The sequence below is a fragment of the Crocodylus porosus genome, unplaced genomic scaffold (genome assembly GCF_001723895.1).
Source record: "Crocodylus porosus isolate Cpor-Errol unplaced genomic scaffold, CroPor_comp1, whole genome shotgun sequence".
NCBI classification, from domain to species: Eukaryota; Metazoa; Chordata; order Crocodylia; family Crocodylidae; genus Crocodylus; species Crocodylus porosus.
In genome coordinates, this window is record NW_017728911.1 from 407,980 (window position 1) to 424,630 (window position 16,651).

The following is a 16,651-nucleotide window of genomic DNA, read 5'->3' on the forward strand; positions in this document are numbered from 1 at the left end:
ACGTATAGTTTTACTTTATGTTTACAATATGTTCTCTGCGTGCCAGTCTGGCAGCACTCATTCCCACACTCGTGGTTGAAGTCATTTATTTATAACATGGACAAACATAACGCCTTCAGCTATGGATGTGGAGAAGGCAATCTCTTCTCCTTGTCAGAGCTGGCTGATATTTGGTTTGGTTGTCCCTGGCTCTCCATGGGAATGAGAATACCAGGAAAGTGTGTTGGAAGATGAGACCAGCATCAGTAGTATCAGACTCTGCTCCACCATATAGCCCCAGGCTGGGGAGGAACACACAACCTTAATTAATCTAGATAGGACTTCCAGGAAATCATTGCTCTGTGATGATTACTGAAATACAAGCTCAGTGAACGGTTCACAGCAAATAATTAATTTGGTCAAGCTTGCTTCTTCTTTCGCTTGTAAATTGTCTGTGACCATTGTGTTGTGATTTTTCTGTTTTATTTGCTATTCATAATTATTCCCAGAGTCTCACAGTGAATCTGGGAGTAGTTGTGGGGGGTTTGTTCTTGGTTGTCATAAATATTCAAATTTGTGATGCATTGGTTATTTCAGATATCACTTGTTGTTTCTGCTCCTGATATGAGGAATTATATGGCTAATTAACATATGTTGGATTAGGAATCTTATATCTGAACATACAAGACAGAATTTGCCATCAAGTTTAAGATTTGCTCTTTAGATGGCTTTGTGGTAGTAAACCTCACATGCAATTGCCCTTGTGGCAATTGAGCAGAAGAGGAGCAAATATAGCCAAATATAAATAGCTGAAAGGCTTTAATTTCTTGTCATCCCTATGCTTCTTGGCTCCTTTTCACACTGAGGACAATGACTGATGCTATAGACCTGTAATCTCCACAAGAGTCTTTGAAAACACTTTGACCAGCTCTGTAGCAAGAGGCTCTAGAAAGAGAAAATATTTTTTACTCCATCTCTCTCCTTCCTTCCCAGGCACCTCAAAAGAGAAGTCCAAGCTGATGTTCAGAATGTATGACATTGATGGGAATGGGTTTCTCTCAAAGGAGGAGTTTCTAAGGATGCTGAGGTATTGTTGCTGTCTATAAACTAATGAGATACATAGTTCCTTTTTTTCAATAGTGGTCACTAATCTTGGGTGCTTCAACTTCCCAGTGTCCTATATTGGACATCACCAACCCTGTACTCAGAACCCATTTTTCCTCTGTGATTGATACTCTTGGGGCTCTGTCTAGTTTCATTTGTAGGACTGAAGTGACAGTCTTGCAACCCCAACAGAAGCCACTCTGTAAATCATTCCTGAAACTGGTCGGCTGCATCATATGCAGGAGGGTCCATGTTGATGCTTTCTGAGAATGGGTTGTTTTGTTCTGGAGCTCCCAACTTTGCATTTTTCTCTAGGTCTTTCATTGAGATCTCCAACAACTGCCTCTCGAGGGATCAGATAGAGCAAGTCACTGACTCCATGTTCAGGGCCTCGGGGTTTCAGGACAAGGACGAGCTGACATGGGAGGATTTTCATTACATGCTGCGGGACCATGACAGGGAGCTCCGCTTCACCCAGCTCTGCATCAAAGGTTGGTGTGGGGTAGGGAGTTTTGGGTTACATCACTGCCTGTAGACATTGCAGACAGTGGGAGCAACGTGTTTCCTCATGAGCACATGAAGAAGTTATGTCTATAGCTGGGTGTAGCTGGTTGTAGCTTATCAATGAGGCACTCTGCTCTACAAGATAGCACCTTGGCTTCTGCTCTCAGTATTCCCATGGTACAACTCATGATGGCCCGTCTCTTAAGCAGAGCAGACTGTCCAAAGTGTGTCCTGGCAAATCCCCCTTAAGAGAGGCAAGGGCAAGACAATGGGGGCCCCTGGAAATGTGTTTTCATTGTTGCCTGTTTGTAACAGGTGGTTTTGTCTTTTCTGCTTTCCAAAGGTGTTCCTGAGGTTTTCAAACAGAACTTACACAACCGTGTCTCTTTCATAAATGGACCCAAGACCAATGGGTAAGCTTTCCATGCCCCTGGCCAATAGTTACTGTATAGCTGCTGCTGCTCCACTCCTCCTGCCAGCTATGTTTCAGTTCTTCACCAGAAATCACTCCACACTGGCCTTTCCATCAGCAGGACGGGAAAGTAAGCAGCTGCTTCTGAAGCTTCAGCGTGTGCCTGGGAGTGGGATGGCACCAAGAGAGGAGAATACATCCCTCTCCCTTCTCCCCCTGTGACTTCAGCGCTGTGTGGCTGGGGAGTTTGCTCCAAGAGGGAAGCACAGGAGAGACAGATGTCTCTGGATTTCACCTCCAGTTTCTAGTATGGAACCTCAGCTTATGCTGAATGGTGGAAGCCCACATCCTTAGCTTTCAGGGAACTGGGATGCCTGACATGGTGTGCATCTGGTGCACTCACGGCATAGGTAGTTTCATAGTTTCATAGTTAGTAGGTAGATGAAGTATTTACCACAAAGTAAAAGGGGACAGGTTTGACTGCACATCAGCTACTCTGCAGTAACTACCAAATGCAAACTCTTCCCCACCATGGCAAGCAGAGGCTAGGCCACTGTAGCTTAGCTCTCAGTGAAAGAGGGGCAGGGAAAGACATGGAGGCATTTATCGGGGAGGAGCTGACTTGTTGGAAAATCCTTTTACCCTGTGATATCTAGTTCATCTGGCCATACCCTCACAGTGCAATGGAAGAACCCAGGAGACCTACAGGGGACCTCTGGGTGGGGCCTGCATGGCTCAGCCCTCACAATCTGGGAGCATGACTCACTTGGCCATGGCAGTGGGATTATTTGGAGTGCATTGAAGAGAGCAAGCCTGTCTGTTTCCCATGTTGTGTCATCCAAACCCATACCCAGAAGCATCCTTAGAATATATGTAACTCTCTCCTGGCAGCACAGTCCCAAACAGGGATGAAGTCCCAACTTCGGAAATCCCCATGCTGCCCATGGAGCACCAAGGGCAAGAACTGAGGAAGAGATTGGGCAGAAAGTGAGTATCCAATCTTTTCTCCTTGGGTCCTGTCTGAACTGAGTCCCTGAGATCCTATGGGTGGTTGGGCTGTTGCAGCTAGGATGTTCCCTGTTTCAATGAACACCATCAGTGTAAGGTAGTGTAATGCTACACTCAATAGCACCACGACCAAAAGAGACTTGGGTGTCATGATTGATTACAAGATGAACATGAGCCACCAATGTGATGCTGCAGCTGGCAAAGCAAACAAAACCCTGGCTTGCATCTACTGATGCATCTCAAGCAAGACCCAAGAAGTCAACATGTGCAAGACCCGATGATCTCATGAGGTCCCTTCCAGCCCTAATGTCAATGAAATGTATGTTTCTTGGTTCTCCACTAGCCTCTATCAAAGTGGTGTAAATTATATGCAAAACAACCATTCAAGCAAGACAGAAGAATATTCTAGGTCCCCTTGGAACTGGAGCAACAGCTCAAGGAATGGAAGGCAGCCACCTGCCTGGGTCAGGAGTGGGGTTACTGCTCCTGCCCCTGATACACATGCCAAGCCCCTGTTTCTGACACCCTTCCTCAGACTGGGTGCACCTACATGCTCACTTTTTTGGGGAGTAGACTAATTAATTCTGTAGTAAAGCATCACTGTCTACATATGCAGTAAACTAATTAACTCCTAACAGTATTATCTTATGGCACAGTAATTCACTGCACTGAAACACATATGCAGACAGTGACCACATGCATAAATTGTGACTGGCCAGCCCAGCCAGCTTGGGGCCAGACTCCTGCCTCCTGCCTAGACCCTCAGCTGCCTGCCACCTGGAGCCCAGGGCTGACCCACCATGTGCCCTGCCAGCCTGTTCCACCCTGGCTCAAATTGCTGCTGTCCTGGCCACAAGTGTAGATCCTGAACCTAGGAGCAGTTTAATTGAGATCAGATGGCTCCAACGTTTATTGCTTCACCATTGAGGAGCAGCTCAGACCCTAAGGAGCCTAAGAATGCCAGTGGTGCTACTCCAGGAGTAAGCTGCTACCCTCTGTAAGAAAGGGTGTCAGAACCTGGCCCTTCAGGAAGTCCCAGGGCTGCCAAATCCTGTTGTTTAATAGAAATGTATGACTGGAAGGGAACCTTGCTCTTGAAGGCAGCATCTCAGAGAATCCTTCTCAAAAGCCATTGAGCTTTGTTTTAAATCTCATTAGGATTTTTCTTGCCCTTATTTCTCTTATGCAGAGATTTTTCATCTGTATTTCCTTTACAAAAAAAGTCCTGAATCCTGTTTCAATCATAAAAGGAACCACTCTGTGAAAATCATGTCCTTTTTGCAGGTCAGTGCTACTGGAAGCCAGTGCTGCCATTCACTTAATCCCAACCCAGGTCTGCTCTCCATATTAGCAGGAGAGTAAGGAGACCCAATTACTATAGCGACAACAAGTATTTATCCAAGGAAGAACAGGGACACTTGTTTAATGCCCTGACATATATGAGGACATATCTGAAGGTACATACTTTCCCATTGGGTGTGTCTACACTGCAAGCTGCCTCTGCCAATGCATTGTCAAAGTGCACCGTGTTACTTCCTAAATTGGGAATAGCACCATTGGTTCACACAGTGGGAGGACCAGACAAATAAGCCCCCAGCACTGATTAAAATATCCCCAAGGCCACATGAACATGGCTGTGCTGCTTTGGGGGTGGAAGGTGCCACACACCATGTGTTGTGGCATGTTTGCCCATGCCATTCCCTAGCACAGGAAGTCTGAAGTTTAGACGCGACCTTAGACTTCTTAGTTTCTGCCACATGCCTTGGGTGTTTCCTCCCGGTTTCTTTTTACTGTAATTAACTCCCTATCATAGCTTCTTGTTAAAGCTTATCTTATCTGCCTTTAATTCTATACATTTTCATTAGTGAGTACTGATTTCTGTGCAATGCAGTGTAAGGTTAATATTATCTGCTGATATTACCATATACACATTTGCATAGACTATCACTGTTTTTATTCTGATAGCGCCACAAGAACACAAAAAAGAAAGGCAGGTTCCCTTGTTTTCGGTACTGCGCAGACATATAGTTTTAGGTACTGCACATAGTTTTAGGTGTGGCACAGACACATAGTAAGAAAGTTCCTGCTTCATAGAGGCTACAGAATCATAGAATCATAGAAAAGTAGGGATGGATGGGATCTCAGGGTCACGTAGTCCAACCCCCTGATCAAGGCAGGATCATCTCTATCCACCCCATCCCATACAAGTCCTCGTCTAACCTATTGCTAAAACTCCACAGACAACCTTGTTAGACAGCTCCAAGCCACATTGCCCCCAAACACCTGGAAGACACTAACCTGCCACAGGTAATGCAGGGGGACAAGGGCTGTCAGTGTCCCCTGTGCAAGGGTTGTAAAATGTACTTGGGAGATCTGCTGCCAACAAGGATCTGTACTATCACTGTGGTTATATTACTGATTTACACCCTGCTCCCTTTTGCAGCCCTTTGGAATTTGGCCCTTGATTCTTCAGGGTGCAGCGTTGGGTCCTTTGTGCCATGTTGGATCAACCATAGTTCATGTTTTCTAGGGCAATGCAGTACCAGCCAAATTTATACACAGAGGCCCAAAGGAAGAAGTACCAGAGGAGCAAAGTTCAGCAGAAGATCCAGACTTTCAAGCGCTTCATTGAAAACTATCGGCGCCACATTGTGTGTGTGGTCCTGTTCTCTGCCATTACAGCTGGTGTATTTGTGGAGAGAGCATACTGTGAGTGTCCAGCCAGGGTCCAGGCAGCCAGTTCCAGAAACACCGGCAGAAAGGAGGGCAGCAGAAGTCTCTGTCTTGGGCTGCAGCCACCCCCCCAGGCTTGACCATGACTGAGGCAGTGCGTAGAGTTTGTGAGCCATTTAGATGGCAGGATGACAGGGCCTGGACTCTCCAGTGAGACTTGTGTCACACCCCCCACCCCTCCAAGCAGTGTAAAGGGACCTAGTTCTGGTCATTAGAGTGGAGTGAGCAGAAAGGATTATATTTCACTGGCAGGCCTAGCTCCTGCTCTGACCATTCTGCACCAGTATAGAAGTGTCCTGGGGAAGGGGAGTAGCACATCAGACTGGAAGGGGGCACAGCAGAGCCATGATGCTCTGTGGGGATGCCATGCATTGTTGGCATAAGTTAGAGCAGCCCCAAGTCTCATAGAGGGTAAGTCTGGGGCTTCCACCCAGAAGGCCTCAGAAACAAAAAATGAGTATGAGCTTTCTAATGCCAAACCCCTCCAGTGCACCACATCCAGCTTCCCATGTGGAAATGAGCAGGTTTATTGCCCCTGTATCCTAGAGAGGCCCAAAGGGTGAGCACGCCCCTTCTGCAGTATCATTCACAGCCTGGGTATTCAGTGCCCTGTAGTTCCTTCTCTACATAACACAATGGCCCTGCTTGGTCTACAGATTACGCCTTTGCATCCCCACCCACTGGAATTGCACAGACCACTTTTGTTGGCATCATCATTTCACGAGGGGCAGCAGCCAGCATCTCCTTCATGTACTCCTACATCCTGCTCACCATGTGCCGTAACCTCATCACCTTTCTGCGGGAGACCTTCCTCAACCACTACATCCCCTTTGATGCTGCTGTGGATTTCCATCGCTGGATTGCTATGGGAGCCCTGATTTTCTCAGGTAGACTAGTTACTTGGGGAGGAAGTGGGAGTATCAATCTAGCCTCTGTACGATGGCAAATATAGCATCAATCCAAGCCACCAACTTAGCATTCACAGCTAGGAACAGGCATGAGACAGGGTCCTTTAGGTATGAGCAGCTCCACTGGACACAGGCTGAGGGAGATACATGAGCAAAAGTATACAGATGCAGGTGGAACTTACAGGGTCAGGAGATGAAAACTGATGTGCTGCAGCATGATTCAGAAGGAAGAAAGGGAAACAGGTTGCCTGGCCAATGGACACTGCTTGACTGCAGTGCTCTCTTTGCCAATGTTATTCAGGTTGTGTGTTTTGGTTTCATGCACAGAATGACAGCACAATGTGACAAAGTATTTGCCTTCTCACTCTCTGTGTCTGTCTCCTGCAGTTCTTCACACCGCGGGCCATGTTGTGAATGTCTACATCTTCTGTGTCAGCCCTCTCAGTATTCTGTCCTGTCTCTTCTCCAACGTCTTTATGGATGATGGGTAAGCCTGGATAGGAGGCATTGCCCTTGAGAAGGGCTGGCTTAGGAAAGTAGAACTGTCTGAAAAGTTTGGGAAGAGCATGGAAGAAGGAGGGTTTGACACAGGGAACTGAGTGAGGTGGATCTGATGGCCTGAGAGATCTCTCTCAGCCTGACACATGCTGGTATTTGGTGGAATGATATCCCTTAGGAGATGACTTTGCATTGGTGAAGTGACACCGTCCCAGAAAAGCACTGTCTTTGCCTTGTTCACTGTGGGTGTAGCTGGGACAGGTGTGGATGGCCTACCATCACCAAGCATTGGGTTTATTCCTTGGAGATGGAAGGAAAGGATTGCCTGGTTTGAGAGACCAGAGTTTTGTTTGTTTGTTTGTGTGTATAGCACACGGTGCAGGTATTGTAATGGGTCCAGGTGGCCAGCAGACCTTTGTACGGGTGTGTGGGCTGCACGGGTGCAGTTTTTGTAACAGGTTAAGGTTTTCTTTGGGGAGTAACACTCGGAGTGCAGATATATATAACTGTGTGTGTATGTGTGTATTTTTTTTTTTTTACAAAAAAATAAAATTCCATGGGGCTTGTGGTGGCTGGGTGTGCGATTGTATGGTTTGGTTGTCAGAAGATTAATTACTTTGCTCCCCTCCAGGTCACAGTTACCACAGAAGTACTACTGGTGGTTCTTTCAGACCATCCCAGGTAAGGCCAGAGGGATGTGAACATGTCCATGCACATCACACTGTGTGCTTTTGTGTTTAGTGAGTCTGTCTTCATTGCTCCAACATCTCTACATTTCCTAGCAAGGCATGGCCCCCTTCTTGGCCAAGCCCATTCCTACCATCCCTCCTCCATTACTTCCCAATCCTGTCTCTCACAGGCATGACTGGTGTTCTGCTGCTTGTGATCCTTGCCATCATGTATGTGTTCGCCACCCACCACTTCCGACGTGTCAGCTTCCAGGGCTTCTGGATCTCCCACCACTTCTACGTGCTGCTTTACATCCTAGTAAGCCGGCTCTGATTCCTGCTGTCGTGCTAGTTCTCGTTGCTGGATACTGATGTGTATATTGTGTATCTAGTGCACAGCATTCATGAGCTGTAGGCAGGGATGTAGTGGGTGGGGGAGGAGGAGTAGAGAGCAGATGGGCTTCTTAACTAGTCTTTCAGGAGACCTCCTGATGTAGACCTAACACTGGGACCTGTTTGTCCCCCATAGAAGCAAGGCAGCAGTACCAAGGGATGCTGCCAGGCAGGAGGGAGGTTAATAGCCTGCAAATTAGCATGAGCTTAGGCAGATGAATGTGACTGGTAAAGAAGATAATATCCCTCAGTGCAGGAGGGGAGATCCAGGAGAAAGGTCAGTACCTGCAGAGACTGGAGCACAAGCAACCACAGCGTCTTGACTAATGAACATGGTGTGGCCCAAGGGAGAGTTGACTTGCTTGGGACTCAGGAGAGCAGAGTTCATGGCTCTGCTGCTGGGTGACTCTCTGCCCTTCAGTTTTTCCAGCTGTGAAATGGTGATAATCTTGACCCTTCTTAGTAAAGCACTTGGAGACCTACTGAGGGAAGCATGAGGCATTGTTGCTGTTTGTGCCTAACATCCTCCTGTCATCTCTCAACCCTATCTCTCCCAAGCATGGGTGATTCTACATGCTCCCTGAGCCCTGTGACCTAGCCTTGTGCTTGGCTATGGCCCCACCATCTTGTTGCTTCATTTGGGGCATGTTAATGCATGAGCTGTTTCTAGCACTAAGTGTGGGAGTAACAGTTGTGCTCACTGTTGTGTTCCCAGATCATTATCCACGGCAGCTACGCTCTGATCCAACAGCCCCGTTTCCATATCTTCTTCATTATCCCAGCTCTCATCTATGGGGGTGATAAGCTGATAAGCCTGAGCAGGAAGAAGGTGGAGATCAATGTGGTGAAAGCTGAGCTCCTTCCATCAGGTACAGTGGTGACAGGTTCCCTGTGGGCCAGCAGAGATAGAGGGAGCTCTCAGCAGAGAGGGGAGCTATCTCTGGTTCCTCCAAGACGTGAAAGGCAGGTGCTTCTCACAGCCTGAGATCTTTGCCACCCTGGGGCCTGCCAGCTCCTTGTCTCCTGTCCTGCCCAAGTCAGCAGAGTAGTGCCTTCCTTGGAAAGGCCTCAGGTGAGCTGCTGGTGCTGGCTGGGAGCTGCATTCACCTTGGAGCTGCAGATGTTACGAGGGAGCCAGGTCCTGCGATACCAACAGTCCTCACACCTTCTAAGCACAGCCATGAGCCAGCCTTCCTAGTGCCTTGGTGAGGCAGGGCAACTCCATTAGGTGTCTTCACTGGTGCCGTAAAGGCCCAAACATCTGCGTCAGGCATGTTGGTAGGGAATTTTGGTACTCATAGGCTAAACCAGACATTCCCTCCTAGGCTCCCAGGGCTTTCCTCTGGTTCAGATGCTGTGGAGACCCCAAAGCCAGGGCTCTCCTTTCCTCTTCATGGTTAGTCTCTAGCTGCAAGTTGAGTCATGGAGCCTGGACTTGAGTCATGGAGCCTGCACCCAGGTCCAGAGCTCCCCGCAGCCCTCATAGTCCTGTCCCGTTTCCCCAGTGTACCTCAGCTGGGTATAGTGTGAGCAGCCAGTACCTCAGGAAATGTGCTAAGGAAGCCCTTTGTCCTTCTCCTAGGTGTCACCTACCTCAAGTTTCAGCGGCCACAGGACTTTGACTACAAATCTGGGCAGTGGGTACGGATCGCCTGCTTGTCCCTAGGCACAAATGAGTACCATCCCTTCACCCTGACCTCTGCACCCCATGAGGATACGCTGAGCCTTCACATCCGAGCAGCTGGGCCCTGGACCACCCGGTTGCGGGAGCTGTACTCCCCTGAGAGTGTGGCTGAGATTGGCCAGTATCCCAAGGTAAAATCAGCATTTCCACCACAGTCAGCCCAGTGTGGGTTGCAGGGGACAGAGCTGCATCTTTCGGGGTGAAAGGCCTGTGGTGCATGGGCCTTCACAGTGTGTGTCTCTGAGCTGGCTCACCAGTGAGCCCCAGCCTGGTATGGGGAGAAAGGGGATCCCTCAGTTGCCAGTGCCTGTGAACTAAGATGCCTGGATAGCTTGGAGCCACAAGGTCCAACCTTAGCTGGGCTGACTCAGTCTGTCACCTGAGTCATGACGGTACTTCGATAGCTGTGATGGTTTCCATGTGTGAGATGTCCAGTTCCTGGAAGGGCTGCCTGTCACAAGACCTGTACAGCTAACTATAGCCCAGCATAGCTAACACCCGTCTTCTTTCCAGCTCTACCTGGACGGACCATTTGGTGAAGGCCACCAGGAGTGGAACAAGTTTGAGGTGTCTGTGCTGGTGGGAGGGGGCATTGGGGTCACACCCTTTGCCTCCATCCTCAAGGACCTGGTTTTCAAGTCATCGCTTAGCACTAAACTTCTGTGTAAGAAGGTAAGAGTCATCCAGAGAGGGAGAGGACCCTCCTTGTGTCCTCCTGCCCCGTGCTGAGTGGGAGGAACGTGTAGCAGAGACCACCCAGGTGTGACTTCTCAGGGGAGAGTGAGCAGAGGGCCAAGCTTTGCTGGCACTAACCACAGGTCCTGGGGGCTGTAAGATCAGTGCCTTGCTGCCCTCAGAGCTGCTGCTTCTCCTATTGCTGTTCAGTTAGAAATGGCTGCAGGGGGCTACACTGCTGAAAACAACATCAGCCCCCACCACCATGTGCCTTCGCTGAGGACTTAACCTGGGGCAGCCCCTGTAGAGGCTATGAATGGCTCACACACCCATCTGCCCTCAGAGCACCCACCTCTGTGCAGCCCCCTAAGCACAGAGCTTCCACCTTTGATTCCACAGCCAGGACTCTCTCCCAGGGCTAATTCAGGCTCCCCCAGGGCAGGGCCAACTCGGGGCAATCCCCAGGGCAGGATATGACTGCAGGGTTCCTGGAGAAGCATCTGGTTACTGTGCCTGACAGGACACGGACACTGTGGGAGTCCCCTAGAGCAGTGTCTAGCTGTCAGCTGCCCAGGCCAGTGGCTGGTTGTGGGGTCCCCTGGTTAGGGTTTCTCAGGGGTGGGGGATGATGCTCTGCTCCCCCAGCCCTAGTGCTGACCCTTTTTCATCGCTCCCAGATCTATTTCATCTGGGTGACGCGCACACAGCGGCAGTTTGAGTGGCTGGCCGACATCATTCGTGAGGTGGAGGAGAGTGACCAGCTTGGCCTGGTCTCCGTGCACATCTACATCACCCAGCTGGCTGAGAAGTTTGACTTGCGCACCACCATGCTGGTGAGTGCCCAGCACCGGGAAGGGGAGAGGTCCAGGGTGGGGCCAGGCCAGGCCAGGGGCCAGTTTCTTCCCAGCTGGGGAGGGGCCAGAACCCCTTACACTATGGCACAAAGAAACCAGTCCCTGCCTCGGGGCAAGGAGCAAAGTGGGGCAATATCCAGCTTGCAAGCTGGGTCAGGCAAGGATGTGGGAACAAGGCAGGGCTGCACAGCCTTGATGCTTTGAGGCTGCTTCACAGGTCTCCTCACAGTGGGTCCTGCCCAGTGCCTGGGAAATGTGTCATGAGAGCAGCTATTTTCCTCTCTGGGACAATGCTCAGGGCACAGGTCAGGACTGGCGATTGATGCTAGCTGAGGGCTCTCCTTGCCCCTCTGTGCCAGGCTTCCACTTTTACCCCATGAGAGATGGGGAGGTCTTGTCCCAGGCTCCCCATCCCTGTTCTGACTCATGGCTGCCCTTCTCTTTTCAGTACATCTGTGAGCGGCACTTCCAGAAGATCCTGAACCGGAGCCTGTTCACGGGGCTGCGCTCCATCACGCACTTTGGGCGGCCTCCGTTTGTACACTTCTTCAACTCCCTGCAGGATGTTCACCCCGAGGTCAGCGCCTGCCAGCCCTCAACCTCTGGGAACCTCTGACAATCCCATATTACAGTGGCTTTGAGGGCACTGGGATTATACTTAGCATTGTGAGCCCTGGCACAAAAAGAGCATGGGTCTAAGCACAGTGGGGCAGGGCTGGGCTGAAAGGAGTGTCCTGCAGGCCCCATGACATGCTGAAGCCATGCTGAGGATAGGAGAGGCATCCTCTGCTCCCTACCTGCAGGGAGAGTGACCAATCCTTACCTCAGCACATCTCCACTGATCCAGGGTATACAAATCTCCTTCCGCCCCCCCATGGCAAAGCCAGAGCCAAAGGGCTTTGGACTCCACGGAAGAGCTTGCCACCAGTTCTGAGGCATTCACTGCACAGTGTCACCAGGACAGAGGAGGGCACCTTGCTAATCCAAGGGTTGACAGAGGTTTCTGGTCTTCAGACCCAAATTCCAACTCCCGCTCACTTCCATGACAGACAGAAGTAAAATGACAAATTCCCAGTGGGATCAGCTCATTCCTAGTCATCTTGGGGCTGGGGCTGACTAGACCCGTGTGTGCAGAGTCCTCTAGCAGCGGGAAGTGCCAGTGCACTTGAGGGTTGCCTGTGCACAGTTGTCCCAGACTAGGAGGCATTAGTCCCTTCCCCCTTTCCTCTCCTCCCTCCACAATCACTGATCAACTCAACAGAGTTTAAAAAATGATGAAAGTCATTGGGAGTTGGGAGGGAGAAAAAAAAAGTCAGCGCATAGAGCTGAGAAGAGCTAGAGACAGTTATTCCAGCCAGGAGTCCCAGGGGACCGGTGCTTGTCTACAGGGCTGTGAAAGGCATGAGGAGCCTTAACTTGAAGCAGTGGTGACTGGTAGGCCTCTGCGGAGTGACTAGTATTCACTTTGTTTTCATATTCGGCTGATTCAGGAGACAGTGATTTGAATCACTGTCCTGACTCAATTCGGCCGAATTTGATTCAGAGATTTGGCTGCTGCCAAGTCTCCGAATTGGCCAGGCCAGGCCCAATCCCCCGCCCCGGCACTGGTTGCCCCACCCACCCCAGTTCTTTGGAAAAAAAGTCCTGACTCACCTGGTGCTGGGGGGGGGAGGGGTATGGAACTCCCTGCTGCCTCCCATTGCCCCATTTGTGTGGGGGGCTCTGCCATGACTCCCCACCCCCAACTCCTCCAGCCCCCCCACAGGTGCTCTGCCAAGGCCAGCTCTGGCCCTTTAAGAAAAACAAACCCCAAAACACACCACTCCTACAGGTGGGGGGCAATCCCTGCACCACATGGCGCTCTGCACAAGCCCCCGAAGCCCCAGGGCTGCTGCAGGAGCAGTGAGTCCTGGGGCTTTTCTCCATTTTTTTTCCTTAAAGGGCCAGGGCTGGCCTGGGTGGGGTGGGACAGGGGCTCATTCCGAAGATGTGGAGAGCTTTGAATCAATTCAGACCTTTAAATTGGTCCCGTGATTCGATTTGGATTTGGAGACTCAGCACCAAATCAGACTGAATCTCTCCACCCAAAGCTTCACATAGCCCTAGTGACTGGGGCTATTAGCAGTGACGGAGAGGGCCGGGTAAAGGATGGATCATTCCACACACACTTCTTTTTGTGTAACCCAGGCGGTTGTGTAACCCAGGCGGTACTCTGGGGAAAGTGCAAAATGTCAAGTGACAAGGAAATATAGGGCCTTGGTACCTGAAGGGGGAGAAAGGGGGGGGGCACACAATAGCTCCTTTCCACTGCAAGAAGATTTGTTTCTTGTTAGCTCATTCACCTCAGCTAGGACATGAACCCAGATCTCCTACGTGGTAGGCAGGAATGCTGCCACACAGTCACCACTAGTGGCACTACTGCAGCCTGCGAGGGGTCTTGACCTTCCCAGAGCCTGGCCTCACATCGAGCTGGCCTCTGATCGGAGGAGCTGGAAGCAGAGCTGGGAGCCTCTCAGGTTGCTGCTCAGATCCTTGCTGGAGAGGGAGGAAGCCTCTCCTGCTGGCTGCAGCCTCTCCCAGGGGATCCTGGAGCCCAGCGGGGAGCCTCTCCTGCCAGCCGGCCGGCCACGCACTGCGCTGCTGAGGGTCCCACTGCTGCCTGCAGGTCCTGCTCTTTCAGGCTCTTCTGGGGCACTGCTCCTGCCCCGCTGGCTTAGCTCTGTTCCCCATCCCGGTCACCCACACCAACAGGGTCAATCAGAGGATATGGAGGGTGAGTCTCTGGGCCCTGATTGGTGCGGAAACAGAATCCCAAGTCCTCCAATCATATTTTACCCCTTCAAAACCTCTGGGCCAAATCATTACCAGAGTGGTGCAGAAAGGGAATCCCAAGTCCTCCAATCCCAAGTCCTCCAATCACCTTTTCCCTTTCAAACCCCCTGGGCCAGGTCACTGCCAGCCAGCCCCTCACATCTTTTGAAACTCTTCCATGAAAACATCTGTTTCCTATCTCTGTTGGAAGCTGGAGTAGACGCCTACTCCTTGCCCCTGGTGGGAGGAAGTTATAAGTAGCACTTGAGGGGGGCAGGGTGTGCAGCTCAGGTTCTGGCAGAGGGGCATGAGCTGGTATGAATGAGCATAGCCCAGTGCAGGAGGCCAGCTGAAACATCCCTGCTCTGAGGCTTTCATTGCTCTGGTATTAGACACCCCTTTGTTTTTCCTCCCTCCACAGGTGCAGAAGATCGGTGTGTTCAGCTGCGGCCCCCCAGGGATGACCAAGAATGTGGAGAAAGCCTGTAAGCAGATCAACAAGAAGGACCAGGCCTACTTCGTGCATCACTATGAGAACTTCTAACCGCCTCCCATCCCTGTAGGATGCCCAGGCCTGCCCCACCAGCAGGACTGTTCTGTGAACAGCTGTGTCATTGACCAATCTAAGTACTTCTAGGTCCTAGGGAAGGTTCCTGCTACTTCTCAGATGGGAGCTGTTACATATCTACAACATTTCTGTTCCTGCAAGCTTGGAGGAGGGCTGCCTCTGAACCACAGCTGAGCTGCTGGGGCAGGATGGACTTGCAAAGGTTTCTGAGATCATTGCCCAGGGTGTGCTGCATGGACTGTGATGATCTGGAGACCCCAAGGACAGCATGGCCCAGCAGACAGTGCTTCCCTCTCACCCCAGGGGCCCACAGCGTCTCCCACAGAAAAAAGTGCCTAGAACTTTCCAACAAAACACCTGCATTGCAGCAGAGGTGCAAAGCTTCAGCAACTTAAATTATAGTGGCCCAAAGAGTCCTGGGATGCAACCCTACCCCGGTAAACTGAACAGCAAAGATCCCATTGATTTCAACAGAGCCAGGACTCTGTCCTTGGCATAAATGAGCAATCCAGTGTGGGGGCAGACAAAAATCACACATCTGAGATCCCCTGCATAACTGAAGTTGAGGACAGGCTGCAGCTATCTGGCTTGAGTATCAGTTGGCTAGGGCACCAACTGGCTGTCCTGAATAAAAGTGTCCATGCTAGTATTAAATGCAGCTTAGGCAAAGCAATTTAAGGTCAGAGCCTAAGCTAATTTGGATCAGTGTTTGTCAGTGATCCTGTGTAGACAATCTCTGTTAACTTCACTAATTCATCTCCCTTGCTACGGTTTATTAGATTGTACTCAGCTCATCTGTGGTTGTTTACTTCTGGTATTTAATAGCTTAGTTTTTCTTTTATACTTGCATTTGCTTTTCACTCTTCAGTTTGATTGCTGCTATTAATACCTGTTTAAATAATGACCTGATATAGAAGAAGGAGTATTCTCTGGCAGAAGGCAAGGTAGAGATGCATCCCAGTCTGGTATAGAAACCACCACTGCTACGAGTTAAGAGTTTTATTATAATTATATGACAAAAATGTGCTGGTGGTACTTAAGGTTGAACTGAAAAATTTGCTGGTGGTACTTAAAGTTGTATCATTTTAAATTGGCGGTGCACAATCTGTCAGAGTTTGGGAACCACTGACATAAACTTATGTAAGGTCCCTTCACAGCAGCTGATGAATCAAGCCTGCTGCTTATGCAAGTTTATGCTATGCATCTCTCATCTAGTTAGTCTGCAAGGTGCAAGTCTAGCTTGCCTTGCTAAAGAAGGACAACTGCAAACTGTCTGATGTAGGTAATCACTTTTAAAAATAATTCTGAAAGTTTAACTATATTTTTATTTTGATTAGTATGAACTCTTTTATAGATGAGCTGTGGGCAAGTAAATTGAAATGGCTTTGATTTTAAGGTACTTCATTTCCTTTTTTGCATCCTTGTGACAAGATATTTAACAAAATTCACAGATTTGCTGGAATCAGACAGGGCTGCACCATAAGCACCTGTGCTACAGCTTTTAACTTGCAATCTCTGGGCTGTCAGCTGTTCACCATAGCACATGTGGCACCCCAGCCCCCATTTTTAAATACTGACAAAATAAAAGCAATTACATTTTTGCCTTGGCTTCTGTCTCTTGTAATTAGTGATAGTGGTGATTGTTGTTTGGTATTCAGGCATCAATGACTAATAAGAGCTAATGTTCATTCCATACCTCTAAGGAATTGCGAGCATAATGACACTCTTGAAAGTGATTGAACTAAAACTGAATTTAAAATGGATTGGTTATACCACATTAAACCTCCATGTGGACACAAATTCCCTTCCTTTACCCACAAAGATAGGCGGGTGATCCAGGCTGACCTGGACA

The 16,651-nt window shown here is 49.7% G+C and overlaps 1 protein-coding gene across 1 annotated transcript in view; it reads left to right on the forward strand.

Annotated features, from left to right (window-relative positions):
* LOC109308805 (dual oxidase 2-like) overlaps positions 1–16,400 on the forward strand; it is a 38,845-nt gene extending 22,445 nt beyond the window's left edge. The window contains exons 19-33 of the mRNA XM_019533214.1: positions 973–1,066; positions 1,399–1,574; positions 1,931–2,000; positions 2,891–2,986; positions 5,538–5,716; positions 6,397–6,627; positions 7,036–7,135; positions 7,778–7,827; positions 8,006–8,133; positions 8,923–9,076; positions 9,790–10,022; positions 10,405–10,563; positions 11,244–11,399; positions 11,869–11,997; positions 14,653–16,400. Of these exons, the coding sequence (XP_019388759.1) occupies positions 973–1,066; positions 1,399–1,574; positions 1,931–2,000; positions 2,891–2,986; positions 5,538–5,716; positions 6,397–6,627; positions 7,036–7,135; positions 7,778–7,827; positions 8,006–8,133; positions 8,923–9,076; positions 9,790–10,022; positions 10,405–10,563; positions 11,244–11,399; positions 11,869–11,997; positions 14,653–14,775 (2,078 nt within the window). The 3' untranslated portion in view covers positions 14,776–16,400. The remainder of the gene's footprint in view (positions 1–972; positions 1,067–1,398; positions 1,575–1,930; positions 2,001–2,890; positions 2,987–5,537; positions 5,717–6,396; positions 6,628–7,035; positions 7,136–7,777; positions 7,828–8,005; positions 8,134–8,922; positions 9,077–9,789; positions 10,023–10,404; positions 10,564–11,243; positions 11,400–11,868; positions 11,998–14,652) is intronic.
* The last annotated feature ends 251 nt before the right edge of the window (positions 16,401–16,651 follow it).